Raw genomic sequence first — 15,342 nt, 5'->3', positions numbered from 1 at the left:
AATCGTGGTCCTATACAGAGGCTGCTCTCGGCTATCCTGTGGCCACATGGACTAGCAGTAGGCAGAATTTCCTGATTCCTAAAAGACTCCTATGGGGAGTCTGCTGGTAGGCTAGAGACTGCGTCCATTATTCTAGGAAGAATGAAGAAGCCCCTTTTAGTAGACCGTTCTGGCATCCCCGAGTCCTAGTCTGACTAAAACGCTCACCGCCTCACATAATTTAGAGCCGAAGCTCCATCTCAGTGTCCTGAGAATTTCCATTTTCAGAGCTTTCCTGGCCCACAAGTGTCTCTGTGGGCAACCTAAGTCTTGGGGTTTTCTGATTCCAGATATCAGATCAATGAGCCCAAGCCAAATTGGTGGGAGACTGAGCAGTGGCCCCAGATCAAAGCACCTGAGCTGTCTGTCCCAGGCGATATTTAGCTGCTCTCTGAATGGATGGGCCCAAGGAGTGGGGGCCCTTCAGTTTCCTGCTCTGGTTCTCGGCACCCCTACTTTCCAGGGTGCAAAGCCCACTGCACTCCAAGTGCCCACGCCTTCGAAAGTCTTGGGGGACACGCAGTTACTTCCCACCACCCCGGGAATCAGGGACTCTGACCCTGGACATTTCTAGTGCCACTTGAAGTCGGAAGACAGAGCAAGTAGACCAGATGCCCTCCAAGCCAAAGAAAGCGTCTTCCTCCTTATCCCTCCAGAAGTCTTAGATGCGGTCCTAGTTTTCTGACTTTCCCATCTGATAGTTTCCCAGTTAATCCAGCCATCAAAAGGCCATTAAGGGGTCAATGATCAATCGCTCTAGCTGACAGACTTTGGAGCCCCGAGGCAATACCTTCCTTGCTAGTGTTTTCCCAATTCCACAGTTTTTAAAACATTCCAAAGCATTCTAACACAAACCTGTAAAGAGAAACTCAGGAGCAAGAAGTAGAAAGGTGAAAACATGCATAGAGGCTAGATGAGGGGTATCCTGGCCTGGGGACCCCCTGGGGATCCATCTTGGCTCTGCCCACCACCTCCCACTTCACCCCCCAGGTAGCTGGGTGTAGATAGGTGTGGACTTTCTAGGAGGGTCAAGCCCCCAGCTCTCCACCACTGCCATGCACCCCCTAGGGGACAGGGCGGGAGGCAGGCCCAAGCACAAAGACCCCAACTGCTAAAAGGGCTTGAAAAAGCAGCTTTGGAGGGCCCAGCGCTCTGCCGGGGAGCCTGTGTCTTGGCAGAGCCATTGCCCTATGACCCAGCCGGCCTGGCTGGGGCCAGATCTCCCGAGCCTGGACACATGGCGCGGACGTGGAGAATTCCTGTGCCCCAGCCCCTTTCCTCCCAGGACTACATCCTGTGGGGTCTCACAGGCGAACCTGTTAAACTAGAGAATCAAAGGCAGGCATCGTTTCACGCAGCAATAAACTCCCGGCTGGCTCGCCAAAAATGTTACCAGATTTTATTTAGGTTCTTTTACTATGTTGCAGAAATGAATTTCAAGAGCATGTCGGGGGAGTTAGGCCAGTAATTTATTCACGTAGGGAGGGAAGAGAAATGGGAGAAAATAATAGATCAGGGGTCCCAGTTAGAGAGGTAGGGGGTGAAATGTGATAAAGGGGGCTGATTCAGAGGCTACAATTCCCCATTACAGATTGTAAAACGCCCAGGTTTTACTTGTGTGGCCACAGGGTAGAGGAAAAATGGTGAGAGCAGTGTGCAGAGGGCAGGAACGGGTCCAGAGGCAAGAGAGCATGAGAGCATGAGAGCAAGAGTGCTTAGGCTCTGTGCCTGCCTTTTGAAACTGTTCATCATTCCACCCCTTTGCTAATGGCAGGGGAGGGTTTCCAGCTGTTTGCTGCTTGATTGATTACCCTACCCATCAATTCCCCATAAGGGCCCAATGATAAAGTCCTTGGGGAATATTCAGGGCTTCTCCTGGCTTCCAGGAGATGTCTTTGTTTTAGATGGCAGGATCTCAGGGTTATTGATGTCCACATGGACTCCCTGAAAGGTTCCAGATCCATCTGTTGATTCCATAGCTTACTAGCCTGCTTCACAATGTGTCTTTCCGTTTATTTGGGATGACGTGCAAAAATAATACTTTGAGGGGACCTGTGTCCTGAAAGGATTTTAATTATTGAGGAACTCATAGGGATTTACAGGTTGAAACTGTGCAGGGCAGCCCGTCCTTCCTTCCTTCAGCAGGTCTTTGAGGGCCACTCTACCGTAAGGGCTGTTCTCTCCCCATGTGTCAATTAGTAAAATTCACCCTCCAGGTTTATTGGGGAGTGGAAAGGCTCAGACAACAAGCCATAAAGATAATTCATGTGGAACTAGAGCTTTGACCTCTGGGCTTCCTTCCAAGGCCCTCTGCTGCTTCTGTTACTGGGCAGGAGGTGACATACCTAAAGGATAATTAAAATAGAGACTGACTTTCACACTGCACTACTCATTCACAGCTATCCGCTAAAACCCCAACTACCTGAAATATTTACATGGTTCATATATTAGAGTTACTTAATAGACAGTCCCTGAGACAGGACTGAATTCCCATTGTCTCCCCTCTGAGGGGTGGAACTTAATCCCCTGGTGACCCAGCTCCACCCCGTCTCCAGTGCCAGCTTGGTCTCCAGTTCCAGCTTGTCTCTCTGCCCACACCCTCCTTTCCCAGGTACAGGTGTTCTCAAGTTTCTCACTCCCCTACCCGGTCGCCTCTGAGCCTGGCAGCAAGTGTCGACCTTTTCTGGGGAGGGCGGGCGGTCGCACGCATAGTCTAAGCCCCACTGGCAATGCTTTCCACAGATAAGCATGTCCTGAATCCCACTAAGCAATCCGAGGGAGCTGCCACATCCATCGATCTCAAAACCTTTCCCCAAGCATCTCCTCAGTGCCCAGGTGTCTGCAAGCACCAAGCCCAGTAGGCCAGGTCAGGTGAAGCAAAAGGGTGTGTGTGTTTGTCTCTGCTTGAGAGAAATATTCCACTCTTTTGTGTGTGTGTCTCTCTGCTTGAGAGGAAGATTCCACTCTTCTCTATTACAGATGCTACAGGACTTGAAGTAAAAATGCCATAATCCAGGACTGGGTCTGACTCTGACCAGTTTGATCTGGAGCTAGTGCTAAAGGCATCAGCATCTTGAACCCCGCTGGCTCACTAGGCAACGGAACCATCTTGGGGTCTGCATTTACTTTTTGCCTCTTGAGGCAAACGGAACCATCTTTGCGTTTGCATTTGACAGACTGATTCTGCGGAAGCATGTGCTGGAAGCACCAAGGCCTTCCTTCACCAATTCTCCCTTGGGCTCTCAAAACTCCTGACAGTCTCCTCGTTTCCGGCCTCCGGAAAATGCTCCTTATCTCCCTTTCAGGGAAGGGTGCAGGCAGGGCTGAGGAGGAGAGCACCTGCAGACTCGTGGCACTGACAGGATGGGCCCAGGCTTCTGGTGTATCCCTTCCATCCTTCCATCCATTCAGTCCCAAGGACTGTTGGACCTGCTGGGGACACGGGCAAACAAATCATTAGAGGGTAGGGAAGGTAAAGGAGGAAGAAATGAAGGAAGGGAGGGTCAGAAAGAGAAAGGAAGGAGGAAAGGAGGAGAAAACTGAGAGAGGCTGTGGGAGGGAACTGCTAGGGAAGGAAAAGGAGGAAGAAAAGAAGGGAGGGTCAGAAAGAGGAAGGAGAAAAATGAGAGGGGCTGCGGGAGGACGGCAGGAAGGCAACTGCCGCCTCCTGGTTTGCCGTCCGGGCTGTTCCAGCTCGTTGGCTCCACCGCGCTGTCCAGGTCGTGGAAATTCAGCTCGTGCGACCCACTTGGGGATGGGGCCGTTTGCTGTCCATTGAACGCAAAGCTCGCAACCGCCCCCCGCGCCCCCTCTCCGGGGGGCTTGCTCGCAGGGGTCCGCGTGCTCCTGCCCCAGGGGATGAGCCGGCCGCGGGCTGGGGGAGGCGGGGGCGCGGCCCGGAAAAGGGAGGGCAAGCCCACCCACCCAGGGCTGCAGGCTCGGGGGGGGCCGCCAACCCTCCCGGACGCGCCCCTCCACGTGGGCAGGCGGGATCCCGGGGGTCGTGGGGCCCGCGCCGCCGCTCCGGGTGACCTTGAGAAGGTCACGGGCGCCCCGCGGGGGCCCTGGGCCCGCACGGCGCATGGGCAGGCGCGCCTCCCGGCATCCCCCGGGGCAGCAGCGCCCGAGCGGAAGGGGCGGGGCGCGGCGGGCGGCGCAGCCAATGGGCGCGGCGGGGCCGGGCTCCCGGCAGCCCGCGGGGGCGCGGTGGGCGGGGCGCGGCGGGCGGCGCAGCCAATGGGCGCGGTGGGCGGGGCGCGGCGGGCGGCGCAGCCAATGGGCGCGGCGGGCGTGGGCGCGGGGCGGGGCGCGGGCGCCTTAGCGGCTGCGCGCTGGGCGCGCCGTCCTTTCCGTGCCGGCGGCTGCGCTGAGGCGGCGGCCCGACGCTCCCGGCTCCCGGCTCCCGGCGCCCGCTCCCGTCCCGCGCCCGCTCCGCCCCGCCGCCATGACGGAACAGGCCATCTCCTTCGCCAAGGACTTCCTGGCCGGCGGCATCGCCGCCGCCATCTCCAAGACGGCCGTGGCCCCGATCGAGCGGGTCAAGCTGCTGCTGCAGGTGGGGGTCGGGGCCCCGGGCCGGGGGGCGCCGCGATCCGGGGCGCGGGGGTGGGGTGGGGGGGCTCGCCGCCGGCACCGGGGCCTGCGGCGCTTTGTCCGCGCGCGGGCGGCTTCCGTGGGCGGGCCGGGGCCGGGTCACGTGGGGGCTGCGGCACGGGAGCGCCCGTGGGCTCAGCACGCGGTGGGGGGGGGGGGCGACAGGCCTCGTGGAGGGCCGGACGTGACCTTGAGAGGCTTGCCCGGTCCCCCGGCCGCTTTAACCTCCGCTCACTCCCGGGCCTTGACCGGTGCGCGCTTCCGCCGAGGGCCCCCCACCCCCAATCTCCCCCTAAAATGCTTTTTTTTTTTTTTTTTTTTTAACAAGGCAGTCATTCTTTACCTCCATCCATTTTCAGTCTGCACAAAGAGATTGTGCGGGCTGCGACCTGGAAGGCGTCCTGTCCCCCCTGAGATAATAAAAGTGTTGCCAAAAGTAGCTCGCCCTTTGCACCCTGTCCTTACAGCCCATCATTTAGTAACAACAGACTCCTCAAGACGTTAGGAGATTAGAACCGTCCCACACTCACGCCCTGACCCCCGTCCTCTGAAAACGCATGTTCCGTAATTCAGGAGCGCCTGTGTTTGCCCGGAGCGCCTCTGGTGATCCTCTACCGCGTTCGCTTTCAGGTGCAGCATGCCAGCAAACAGATTGCCGCCGACAAGCAGTACAAGGGCATCGTGGATTGCATAGTGCGCATCCCCAGGGAGCAGGGGATCCTCTCCTTCTGGAGGGGAAACCTGGCCAACGTCATCCGCTACTTCCCCACCCAAGCCCTCAACTTCGCCTTCAAGGATAAGTACAAGCAGGTGTTCCTGGGCGGCGTCGACAAGCACACGCAGTTCTGGAGGTACTTCGCCGGCAACCTGGCCTCCGGGGGCGCGGCCGGAGCCACTTCCCTGTGCTTCGTCTACCCGCTGGATTTCGCCAGAACCCGCTTGGCGGCCGACGTGGGGAAATCCGGCTCAGAACGAGAATTCAAAGGCCTGGGAGACTGTCTGGTGAAGATCACCAAGTCCGACGGCATCCGGGGCCTCTACCAGGGCTTCAACGTCTCCGTGCAGGGCATCATCATCTACAGGGCCGCCTACTTCGGGGTGTACGACACGGCCAAAGGTAAGCTCCCGAGAAGGTCGTGGACTTGCTGTCATTTCTACAAGGGAACAGCCTTGCGTGCATGATGCATTCACTTCCCAGAACTGCCGTTCCCTGTTTCAGAGAGGTCATCCCTAGGCTCTAAACTGGATCACCGGCCATAGGAGCCATGGCTCCAGTAAGCCGTTCCCTCTCCTCCTGGCCCTCTAATTGACCGCGTCCTGAAAGCCATCCTGAGTTCTCGGAGGGTAAAAGTTACCTGCTCCTAGGAACTCAACGTGGAGCCACAGGAGTCAGTTCAGGTCTTGGAAAAACTCCCATGCTGTGTCTGTTCAAAAGCAGGTGGCCGTGTGTGTATGTGTGTGTGTGCGCGAGTTGGAGGCTCACGCTGCTGCGTGCTTCTGCAGGAATGCTCCCCGACCCGTTCAAAAGCAGGTGGCTGTGTGTGTGCGCGCGCGCGCGCGTCTGTGCGCACGAGCTGGAGGCTCAACGCTGGCGCGTGCTTCCGCAGGTATGCTCCCCGACCCGTTCAAAAGCAGGTGGCCGTGTGTGTGTGTGTGTGTGTGTGTGTGCGCGCGCGCGCGTCTGTGCGCACGAGCTGGAGGCTCACGCTGGCGCGTGCTTCCGCAGGAATGCTCCCCGACCCGTTCAAAAGCAGGTGGCTGTGTGTGTGTGCGTCTGTGCGCGCGAGCTGGAGGCTCACGCTGGTGCGTGCTTCCGCAGGTATGCTCCCCGACCCCAAGAACACCCACATCGTGGTAAGCTGGATGATCGCGCAGACGGTGACGGCCGTGGCTGGCGTGGTCTCCTACCCCTTCGACACCGTGAGGCGGCGGATGATGATGCAGTCTGGGCGCAAAGGAGGTATGCTCTTAAACTTTCAGTCAGAGTATCTGTAGAGAGTGGAAATACCAGAGCTGCTTGGTTTGCCTTTCTGCCTCAGTCCTTCGGAGGCACAGAACCATCAGTAAGGCACTTCCCAGAAAGGGCTTGGTAGAACATTGCTTATCGCCAAGTACCCCAGCCCTGACCTGAAAGTCCTCCTTAACTGCAGGCTTCTGCGCTTGTACGTTTTCCTTTTTCGAGGCGACGCTCTCTGCATCCCTCTTTCCCAGAGGTGCCCACCCTCCCTTTCATTGGATCCTGCCCTCATCGGTCATTTGCGCACCTGGGGAACTGAGCGGATGTCATGGAAACCGGGCTGCTTCTTGGAACGCCCCAAAATGAGCCAGATAGGGGGCGTCGAGATCCAGTTTTCCTGGGGGAGCGGGTGTGGCTCAGGGGTTGAGCACCTGCTTCCCCATGTGTGAGACCCCAGGTTCCATCCCCAGTACCTCCTTAAAAAAGATCCCACGTTCCTCCGCGACCAAAAAGGACATGTTAAAGTGGTCCCCCTGCTGGCTCTTGGGTTTATCTTCCAAGGTGCGCTTGGTTTGGCCCTCGCTGGTCTCTTGGAGAACCTAACGGAAACCCTAACTCTCCTTGCAGCTGACATCATGTACAGCGGGACCGTGGATTGCTGGAGGAAGATTTTCAAAGACGAAGGAGGGAAAGCCTTCTTCAAGGGCGCGTGGTCCAACGTCCTCAGAGGCATGGGCGGAGCCTTCGTGCTGGTCCTGTACGACGAGTTCAAGAAAGTCATCTAAGCGCGTCGGTCTCGGCCAGAATAGGGAACCAAGAGAATCCTGTAGAATCCTTACTCAACTGTTACGGACCATCGACCTTCGACAAATTCCTACCGTTCTTACCCGGGCCAGATCATGTCCTAGAGGGCCGGGGAAAGCTCTAGAAAAGGGGCTCCTTGTGATCACCTTTGACCATTGTCTCTGCTGATTCCACGTAATGATTTTTGGGGGAACGAATGGGGAATTGGGACCATCTCCTGGGTCCACAGGTGAGGCAGCTCCGCTACGCAGACCTACCTAGAAAACCCTCGAGTCCAAATGCTTGTAGGACCCTTGGTTGTGTTTAAGTATTTATTTTTAAGAAAAAAAAAAAAAATCATGTCTCCCATTTGTACTTAAGCACTATCTCCTTTTGCACAGCTGGATATTTGCAATTATGTTTTATGTTGGGCATTCTGCAAAATAATAAATTAGCAGGACACTCTTAGAGATGTGCCGTGGAGTGGCTTTATTTTGGAAACCGGGTGCCTCGGTGTTGCGTGGCCGTGTCAGCACGCACGTGAAGCAGAGAGGAAACAGGAAGTGGTGCTTGCCCTGACTGAGTCCTCCTCAGGGCTTGCAGTACCAGCCCCTCAATACCCTGGAGCCACAGAGGGGCAGCCGGGGACCATGCTCAGGCAGCTAGGAAGTGGTCGGCTCGACCCATGCGGACGCAAGCGCCCAATTGCCCGTCTGCGGCTCAGCGCGCCCAGAAGCCGCCATCGGGTGTGGGTGACCCTGAATAAATTCGGAAGGAGCCCCGGGGTATTCGCCCCCTACTCCCGATTCCCGTCTTTCGCGCTCCCTGAGTGGGTTACCTCCTGACTTTACATTTCTCTGAGCTGATGGTTCCTCGAGGCCACCGTTGGAGCTCTCCCAGAGCGGCGAGATCCCCCAGTGGCCGGCAGCGGGCGTGTATCAGGACCCACATGGGCTGCAGGCTTGAGTCCCGCTGAAAGGGGGCTGGGGGGCCTGGTTCCTTAGTCCCTTTGAGCTGCGCTTGGAGTCTTAGATGGAGGGACATTTCCACACGGCGATCCTTCCCCAATAACTAGGTTAGACGGGCAGCTAAGAGGTCCTGGGCTCCGCACAACATCACGGGCCCCCTTTCTTGGAGCCAGCTGGCAACTGGCAGGAGAAGACGTGCCCCAGGACACGCGTACCCCCCACGGGCCGTGTCCACCTGCAGAGGAGCCTCTCCGCTCAGCCTCTGACCCCCCTGGATCGCCAAGGTTTGGGATGCAGTAACGACAGGGAGCGTGTCTTCAACCTGGGGCTGAAGTAACTGCTCTATCCAGTATGGGGACACAATGCCCTCATAGATATATTTTTTTTGTCTTGATTTGCTTTTTTAATGTTACATTCAAAAAATAGGTCCCCACACACCCTCTCTTATATTTTAATCTTTCAAAGAACATGGGCGTCATTAGATCCGTAATCGACTAAAAGCTTGTCTCCGGGTCCCCCTGGCCTGTGAGCCCTTCCGTCTTGGTGATTCGGCAGGTGCCTGCGACTCAGAGCTGTTTCTGTTCCAGGCAAACAAGATAGAATGTGGGCAGCTGTCCAGGGTGGTGCTGCAGGGACAGATGCTGGACATTGTATGTCCTGTCACGGCCCACTGGCTGGACTGGGGGAGAGTGTCAACTACAATGTAGACCGTTATCCATGCAGTGCACCAGAGCTCCAACATGTATTCCCCAAATGCAATGAAGGTGCCACGATGATGACAGAGGTGGTTGACGTGGGAGGAGTGGGGTGAGGGGGGTGTAACATTAAATGTAACATTTAAAAGAAATGTCAGCAAAGTAAGAAGTCGGAGCTAAGTTGCTGAGTAAACCACTTCATGGGAAGGCAGGGGGGTGGCGGTGCTTTAGGGGAGCCCCTGGGTCTTAGGGTCTGGCCAAGTCCAGTGCAGTATCACGCCCACTGCCATTTTCTGTAGATTTCCCTCGGTGCTGCCAGGGAGGGGTCGGCGCGTGGGTACCTGGTGCCGTGGGCAGGGCGGTGCCACGGCATGCTCACCCCCGCCCACCGTCCGGGGGTGGCGTCCTGGCCTTCCCGAGGCTCCCATGAATAGCGGGGAGATGGGACGGGGTGACAGCCTGGAAGCCAGGACCTCGGAGCAGGGAGTCTGGAGGGGGCCACCCAGAGGCAGGGCCAGCCCTGGGGGCAGCAGAGCTCGGAAAGGGCCACTGGATGGGGACAAGGAGACCCCCCGGATGGGGACAAGGAGACCCCCCGCGGGCAGCTTTCACCCTCAGGACCCAGTGGATGCAAACCCGTCTGCACGCCGGCAGGACCGCCACCCGCTACCTTGTCCAACGAGCAGTTTAAAGGCCCCAAAATGTGTTCACCGAGTGCGATGAGTGCGCTGCATTGATGAGGGAGGTTGTCAGTGTGGGAGGAGTGGGGTGGGGGGGTGGGGGGTATACGGGAACCTCTTAAGATTTTTAGTGTAACAGTTTTTGTGTGGTGTATCTATCTTCAAAAAAATACAAGTACAAAAACGATGTGGGGGGTGGGAGTGGGGTATATGGAAACCTTTTATGTTTTTTGTTTCTTTATGGTTTTTAATGTAACATTCCTTGTGATCTATTAACTTTAATAAAAAAATATAAAAAAATAAAAAAACAAAGATGAGGGTGTGCAGCAAGAAAACACTGTACAATCAGGCAAGCACGAAAAACTCGAGTCAGGGAGGGGGAAAGCCAATCCATGTCCCGGCCGAGCCGATCTCAGGAAAAAACGGACCGATGGCCCCGAAATGGCCTGGGGTGCCGCAGCCAGACCACCCCCAGGGAGTGAAAAGAGCACTTTACTTGGGAGACAGGCAAAAAACACATTCCTCTCAGTGGCAGCTGCCTCTGGCCAAATCCCCTCGGGGCTTCAGAGTTTCTCCACCACCTGCACTTCCTCCACCGCGCACTCCTCTTGGGACGCCTTCTCCATGTCCCACGCCATCTGCGGCGAGAGGAGGGGAGGCAGGGTCAAGTCCAGGCCCAGAGAAGCCAGCGACGGCCCGTCCAGGAGGCTCAGCTCAGCCCAGCTCCCTGGACCGGCCAGCCGGGGCTGGGGGCAGCGGACAGGGGCACCGTCCCCCGCCCGGGGCAGGCCAGCAGCCGCGCTGGCTCCTTCTCGCCTCACTCCAGGACAGCCTCCCTCGACCACCTGCCGGGTAGGACAGGCCAGGCGAGCGTCCTGCCTGGGGGGGGGGGGCGGGGGGAAGGCCTGCAGATCCCCTCCCCAGGACCCCCCGATGGCGGGACACAACGCACCATGCTGTCACTCGGCAGGTTGTCCCGAATCGGGTCTTTCATCTTAGGAATCGGGGGAAATAGCTTCTTCACCACCGAGTACCTTGGAGAGAAGCCACAGGTTCGAATCCAGCCCCAACCAGTGGACCCCCTCCGGGGGCTGCCGGGAGCCCCGGGCTTCTGGTGGCGCCGTGGCAGGGAAAGCGCACACCTCCTTGGGGCGAGGCCCCTGTCCTGCAGCCCCCAGCCTCAGGCCGGCTGAGCGTGGCCGAAGGGCCGGTGGGGGCCGCGTCCTGGCAGCCGAGGGCCGTGGCATCCTCCGTCCTGGCCAGACACTCACAGGAGGAGCCAGTCACCCTCGGCCACCCCGGGAGGCGGGTGCTGTCACCTCACCCGCTTCACAGGCAAATGCCCCAGGCCCACGCGGTATCAGCCACTGCCTGAGGTCACCCAGCCGCTGACTGCAGCCAGGGCCAGCCGGACACTCTCCGCCCAGCTGTGTCCCGACCCGTGTCTGCATCCCCTATGCCAACCGGAGAGCGCCACCTTGCTCAGGGGGACACATGTACCCCAGCTGCCTGTTTTGGGGGGGGATGTGTTGCTCCCCCCCCACCCTCTCCTCCACCTTGGGGGCACCCAGAGAAAGGTCCACCCCTGCCAGGGTCCTGTCTTCCATTTGGGGCACGCACTCACGCCCCAACACGGGGCTTTCACTTGGTGACCCGCAGGTGCACTCCGGCGTGGCCTGGATCCCCTGGGATTGTAGCGCAAACCTGGCTGCCTTCCCGGGGCAAGAGCGCAGAGCCCGTGTCTGTTTCTAGGCTGCTCCAGACTCCACCAGCCCTGCCGGGACGCGAGGCAGCCCCCTGCCCTGTCGCCATGGCGACCCTCCCCCTCCCGCACAGCGTCCGCGGGAAGCAGGTTCCCCCCTGCCTGGGCGCGGGGGCAGGAGGGCGCCCCGACTTCCCACAGCTCGCAGGAGCAGCTCGGCCAGAGGGGCTGGGGGGAGGCCAGGAGCGGGTAAAGCCAAGAGCCGGGCGGCGGACAGGAACCGAAGCCTGAATGAGGGGAGGCCGCCCCCGAGAGAGGCCCCCGCAGCCAGGAGGGCGTCAGCAGGGGCTCGGGGCCCGGTGTGCCAGCCTCGCGGGCCCGGGTGGGCGCGCATCAGCCTGGGGCGCGGTGCCGGCGGGCAGGGGTCTCAGATCCCGCGGTGGGGGCCGAGAGGAAACGGTTTACAAGCCTCGTGCCCACCCAACGCACGGAGAAGAGCCCCCGGGCTTCGCCATAAAGTGCTGACACCCCCGCGTCGGAGGAGGAGACAAGGCGGACGCGCACGGGCGCGCACAGGCGCGCGCGCAGGAGGTGGGTCCGCAGCCACGGGGCCGGGGGTGTCCCCGGCTCGCCGACGGGCGCGAGCGCTGCGCCCCCGTAGGCCATGTTTCAGGACTCTTGGGGAGCCTCGGGGCGCTGGGGCAGGGAATTGCCCCCGACACGCGGAACCCGGGAACGCGCCTCCACTCACCGTCTGCAGAGGAGCGCGGCGGGCAGCAGCGCGCCCAGCGTCCCCGAGACGATGAGCAGCGAAGTCCGCCAAACGCGCGCGCTCGGCCTCTCCTCGCTGTCACACTCTGGCGGGAGGGGGAGGAAGGGGCGTGTCTAGGGCAGGCCCACCGTGCGCCGGCCCGGGCTGGTGAGTTCCACAAAACTCGAGAGCGGGGGACCCCGGGCGCGATGCCCCGGAGCGCTACGACTGTCTCCTGGGTGCTGGGACCCTCCTGCAGTTGAACAGCTCCACGCGCCCCCTCCCCAACCAAGGTCAGTGTGGGGGGCAGGGGGACATCTCAGGGCTTGGAGAGCTGAGTCTCTCGGCCTCCCCTCAGTCACCTCCACGCAGGAAGGGGAAGGGGCGTGGGGGAGGAGGGGTCGGAGGCGGAAGGAGAGGCTGGACAAGCGCCCTCTGCTCCCGGAGCCACGATCTCGCTGCTCTCCCTCGCCCTGAGAAGCAGTGTGCGTGCGCACGGCTCGGTCCTCGAATGCTGACATTTTTGTTGTCGTTGTTCATGGCAGATTTTTGTTTTGCATTATTGTTGCTTTTTTGAACTATTGCACCAGACGATGGCTCTTGAAGCGGAGAGATCAGAACTCTCCACCGTGACGGGTGGCAATGGAAAACGGTGCAACTGCCATGGAAATCAGTTTGGTGGTTCCTCAGAGGGTAAGACAAAGAAGTGCCTGATGAGTTTTCAGGACTTGGAGTTGTCCTGGGTGGTGCTGCAGGGACAGATGCTGGACATTCTACATCCTGCCATAAGCCACTGGGTGGACTGGGGGAGAGTGTCAGCCACAATGTAGAGCACTGTCCATGTGGGGCAGCAGTGCTGCAAGATGTATTCACCAAATGCAGTGAATGTGTCATGATGATGAAAGAGGTTGTTGATATGGGAAGAGTGGGGTGGGGGGTATATGGGGACCTCGTATTTTTTTTAATGTAACATTAAAAAAAAATGGAGAGAGAGAGGAAAAAAGAACTGCCTAATGATCTGGCAATTGTCCTCCTGGGACTCAGACATTTGATTCATCACTGCATATTCCGAATCGCCAGATTGTGGAAACAACCCAGGGTCCATAAACAGATGAGTGAAATTCCTAAAATGTGGTCTGTACACACAGTGGAAGGTCGTGCACCCGTAAAAAGGGAAGTCTTTCTGACACATGAACAACGGGGATGGCTCTAGAGAACATAATGCTGAGTGAAGTAAGCTGGACACAGAGGAACAATTACTACACAATTCCACTTCTTTGAAATATCTAGAATAAGCAGATATGGACAGGAAGCAGATTGGAGGTTACGATTGGGGAGCTATTGCTCAAGGGGAACAGAGTTTCTGTTTGAGGTGATGAAAAGTTTCCATAATGGGTGGTGTCACGTGATGGGAGCACAACACTCTGAAAGCAATTAATGCCCCTGAATGAACTGGACACTTAAAAGTAGTTAAGGCGGCGGACTTGGCCCAGGGCTTAAGGCGTCCGTCTACCACATGGGAGGTCCACAGTTCAAACCCCGGGCCTCCTCGACCTGTGTGGAGCTGGCCCATGCGCAGTGCTGATGTGCGCAAGGAGTGCCCTGCCACGCAGGGGTGTCCCCCGCGTAGGGGAGCCCCACGTGCGAGGAGTGTGCCCCGTCAGGAGAGCTGCCCAGCGCGAAAGAGAGTGCAGCCTGCCCAGGAATGGCGCCGCCCACACGGAGAGCTGCCGCAGCAAGATGATGCAACAAAAAGAGGCACAGATCCTTGTGCCGCTGACAACAATAGAAGCGGACAAAGAAGATGCAGCAAATAGACACAGAGAACAGACAACCAGGGGTGGAGGGGAAGGGGAGAGAAATAAATAAATAAATCTTAACAAAAAAAAAGTAGTTAAGATGGGAATTTTGTGTTATATGTACTTATCACCATGAAAACAATTAGTAAAAGACCTACCTGGATGAGTGCGCTGTTTGGGGGTGAGTTCCCTGCCTTGCTGGGGAAGCCAGATGGTGCCATGGATGAGTGGGGGGCAGGGGGCAGAGCTGAAGTAACGGTCAGAGGGGAACTGGGGGAAACCAAGTCCAGCAGGAAGAATGCAGCACAAAAGGGGTGGGGGCGGACATAAGGGACTTGGGCAGCCTCCGCGGCCTCTGCTCAGTTGCCCATAAGGCTGAGAAAACACACAGGGGGTGCAGGCTGTGGGTGAGACCTGCTGGTGCCCAAGAGGCTGGCCCCAGAGGGAAGGTGGCCAGGTGGGAATGGGATGGGGGTGGCAGCTCCCAGCTCCACCACCCCTGTCTGGGAAATGCCAGGCCCCCCAGCGGGCACACAGGAGCCCCAGATCCCTCCAAGGCACCTTGCTCTCGGCTCGCCATTGGGCACCTCTGCCTCGGGAGCATTCCCCCGCTCGCACCTTGGGTCTTTCTACTTAACGACTCTGTAGACCGTAGAATAATGGTTTGAGATGCTACCTTGAGGACGGAGACTCTGGGCCCTGATAGTCCAGGACTCAGTGTCCGTCCTGTCCCAGCAGTCTCATCCACCCCCAACCCTCTTCTGGCCACACTCATCTTTTCTCTGACCTTGGCCATCCCTCCACCTGCAAGGGGAGCAGGAGTCTCAGAAGAGCTGGGAAGCCACTGGAGCCCAGGGAAGGGTTCCTCAGAGGGCAGCATCAGCTCTAAGGGGAGCTGACGAGCCGGCCTCCTGCCACCCCCCCGGAGTCCCACCTGCCCGGGCAATCTCCTGTACGGAGGAGGGGCTGCTCAGCTGGCAGGATGCAGGGAGTTTCCCACTCTCTCCAGGGTACCATGAGTTGGGGCACCAAGCTCTCCTGCGGGACCACCTCTGGAATGGGGCAGCCGGGGGGGGGGTGTTCCTTAGAGCCCAGGACGGCGGTCTCATCTCTACACTTAGGTTTCAAAAAGGTCCAGGGAGCCAGGATGGCTCTTGTCCTAGGGAAAGTCTTCTCCTAAGTAGGTACCATGGCCCAAGCCCTCATAGAAGACAAGGGGCCAACTGCCTGCCCACAGCTTCATTATTAAACTTCCACGCGCAGATTTTCCCAGGGACATCGGTTTTCAGCTTGTCGGGGTGGATGCCTGCGAGGGTGACTGCTGAGTCGTAGGGCAGTCCTAGGCTTAGCTTTGTGAGAAACTGCTGGAATGTTT

At 58.4% G+C, this 15,342-nt stretch overlaps 2 protein-coding genes across 4 annotated transcripts in view; one reads left to right on the top strand and one right to left on the bottom strand.

The window, feature by feature from the left end:
- The window catches only part of IL3RA (interleukin 3 receptor subunit alpha), a 53,164-nt gene that overhangs the window by 2,367 nt on the left and 35,455 nt on the right, over nucleotides 1-15,342 (bottom strand). The window contains exons 10-12 of one of the 3 annotated variants that reach the window (XM_058291029.2): nucleotides 12,169-12,274; nucleotides 10,668-10,749; nucleotides 10,159-10,353 (exon numbers count right to left, since the gene is read on the bottom strand). In XM_058291029.2, coding sequence (XP_058147012.1) covers nucleotides 10,279-10,353; nucleotides 10,668-10,749; nucleotides 12,169-12,274 — 263 coding nt within the window. In that variant the 3' untranslated portion in view covers nucleotides 10,159-10,278. Of the gene's footprint in view, nucleotides 1-9,977; nucleotides 10,354-10,667; nucleotides 10,750-12,168; nucleotides 12,275-15,342 lie in introns of those variants that run through there. The other 2 variants (XM_058291028.2, XM_058291030.2) reach the window with 2 other exon arrangements.
- On the top strand, nucleotides 4,387-7,840 carry SLC25A6 (solute carrier family 25 member 6). Its single transcript, XM_058291034.2, has 4 exons — nucleotides 4,387-4,594; nucleotides 5,263-5,749; nucleotides 6,452-6,592; nucleotides 7,217-7,840. The coding sequence occupies exons 1-4, from the start codon at nucleotides 4,484-4,486 to the stop codon at nucleotides 7,372-7,374; spliced, it is 897 nt and encodes a 298-aa protein (XP_058147017.1). The 5' UTR covers nucleotides 4,387-4,483; the 3' UTR covers nucleotides 7,375-7,840.

The sequence above is a fragment of the Dasypus novemcinctus genome, chromosome X (assembly GCF_030445035.2).
Source record: "Dasypus novemcinctus isolate mDasNov1 chromosome X, mDasNov1.1.hap2, whole genome shotgun sequence".
Taxonomy (NCBI): Eukaryota; Metazoa; Chordata; class Mammalia; order Cingulata; family Dasypodidae; genus Dasypus; species Dasypus novemcinctus.
This window is presented reverse-complemented; position numbering and strand designations above follow the sequence as displayed.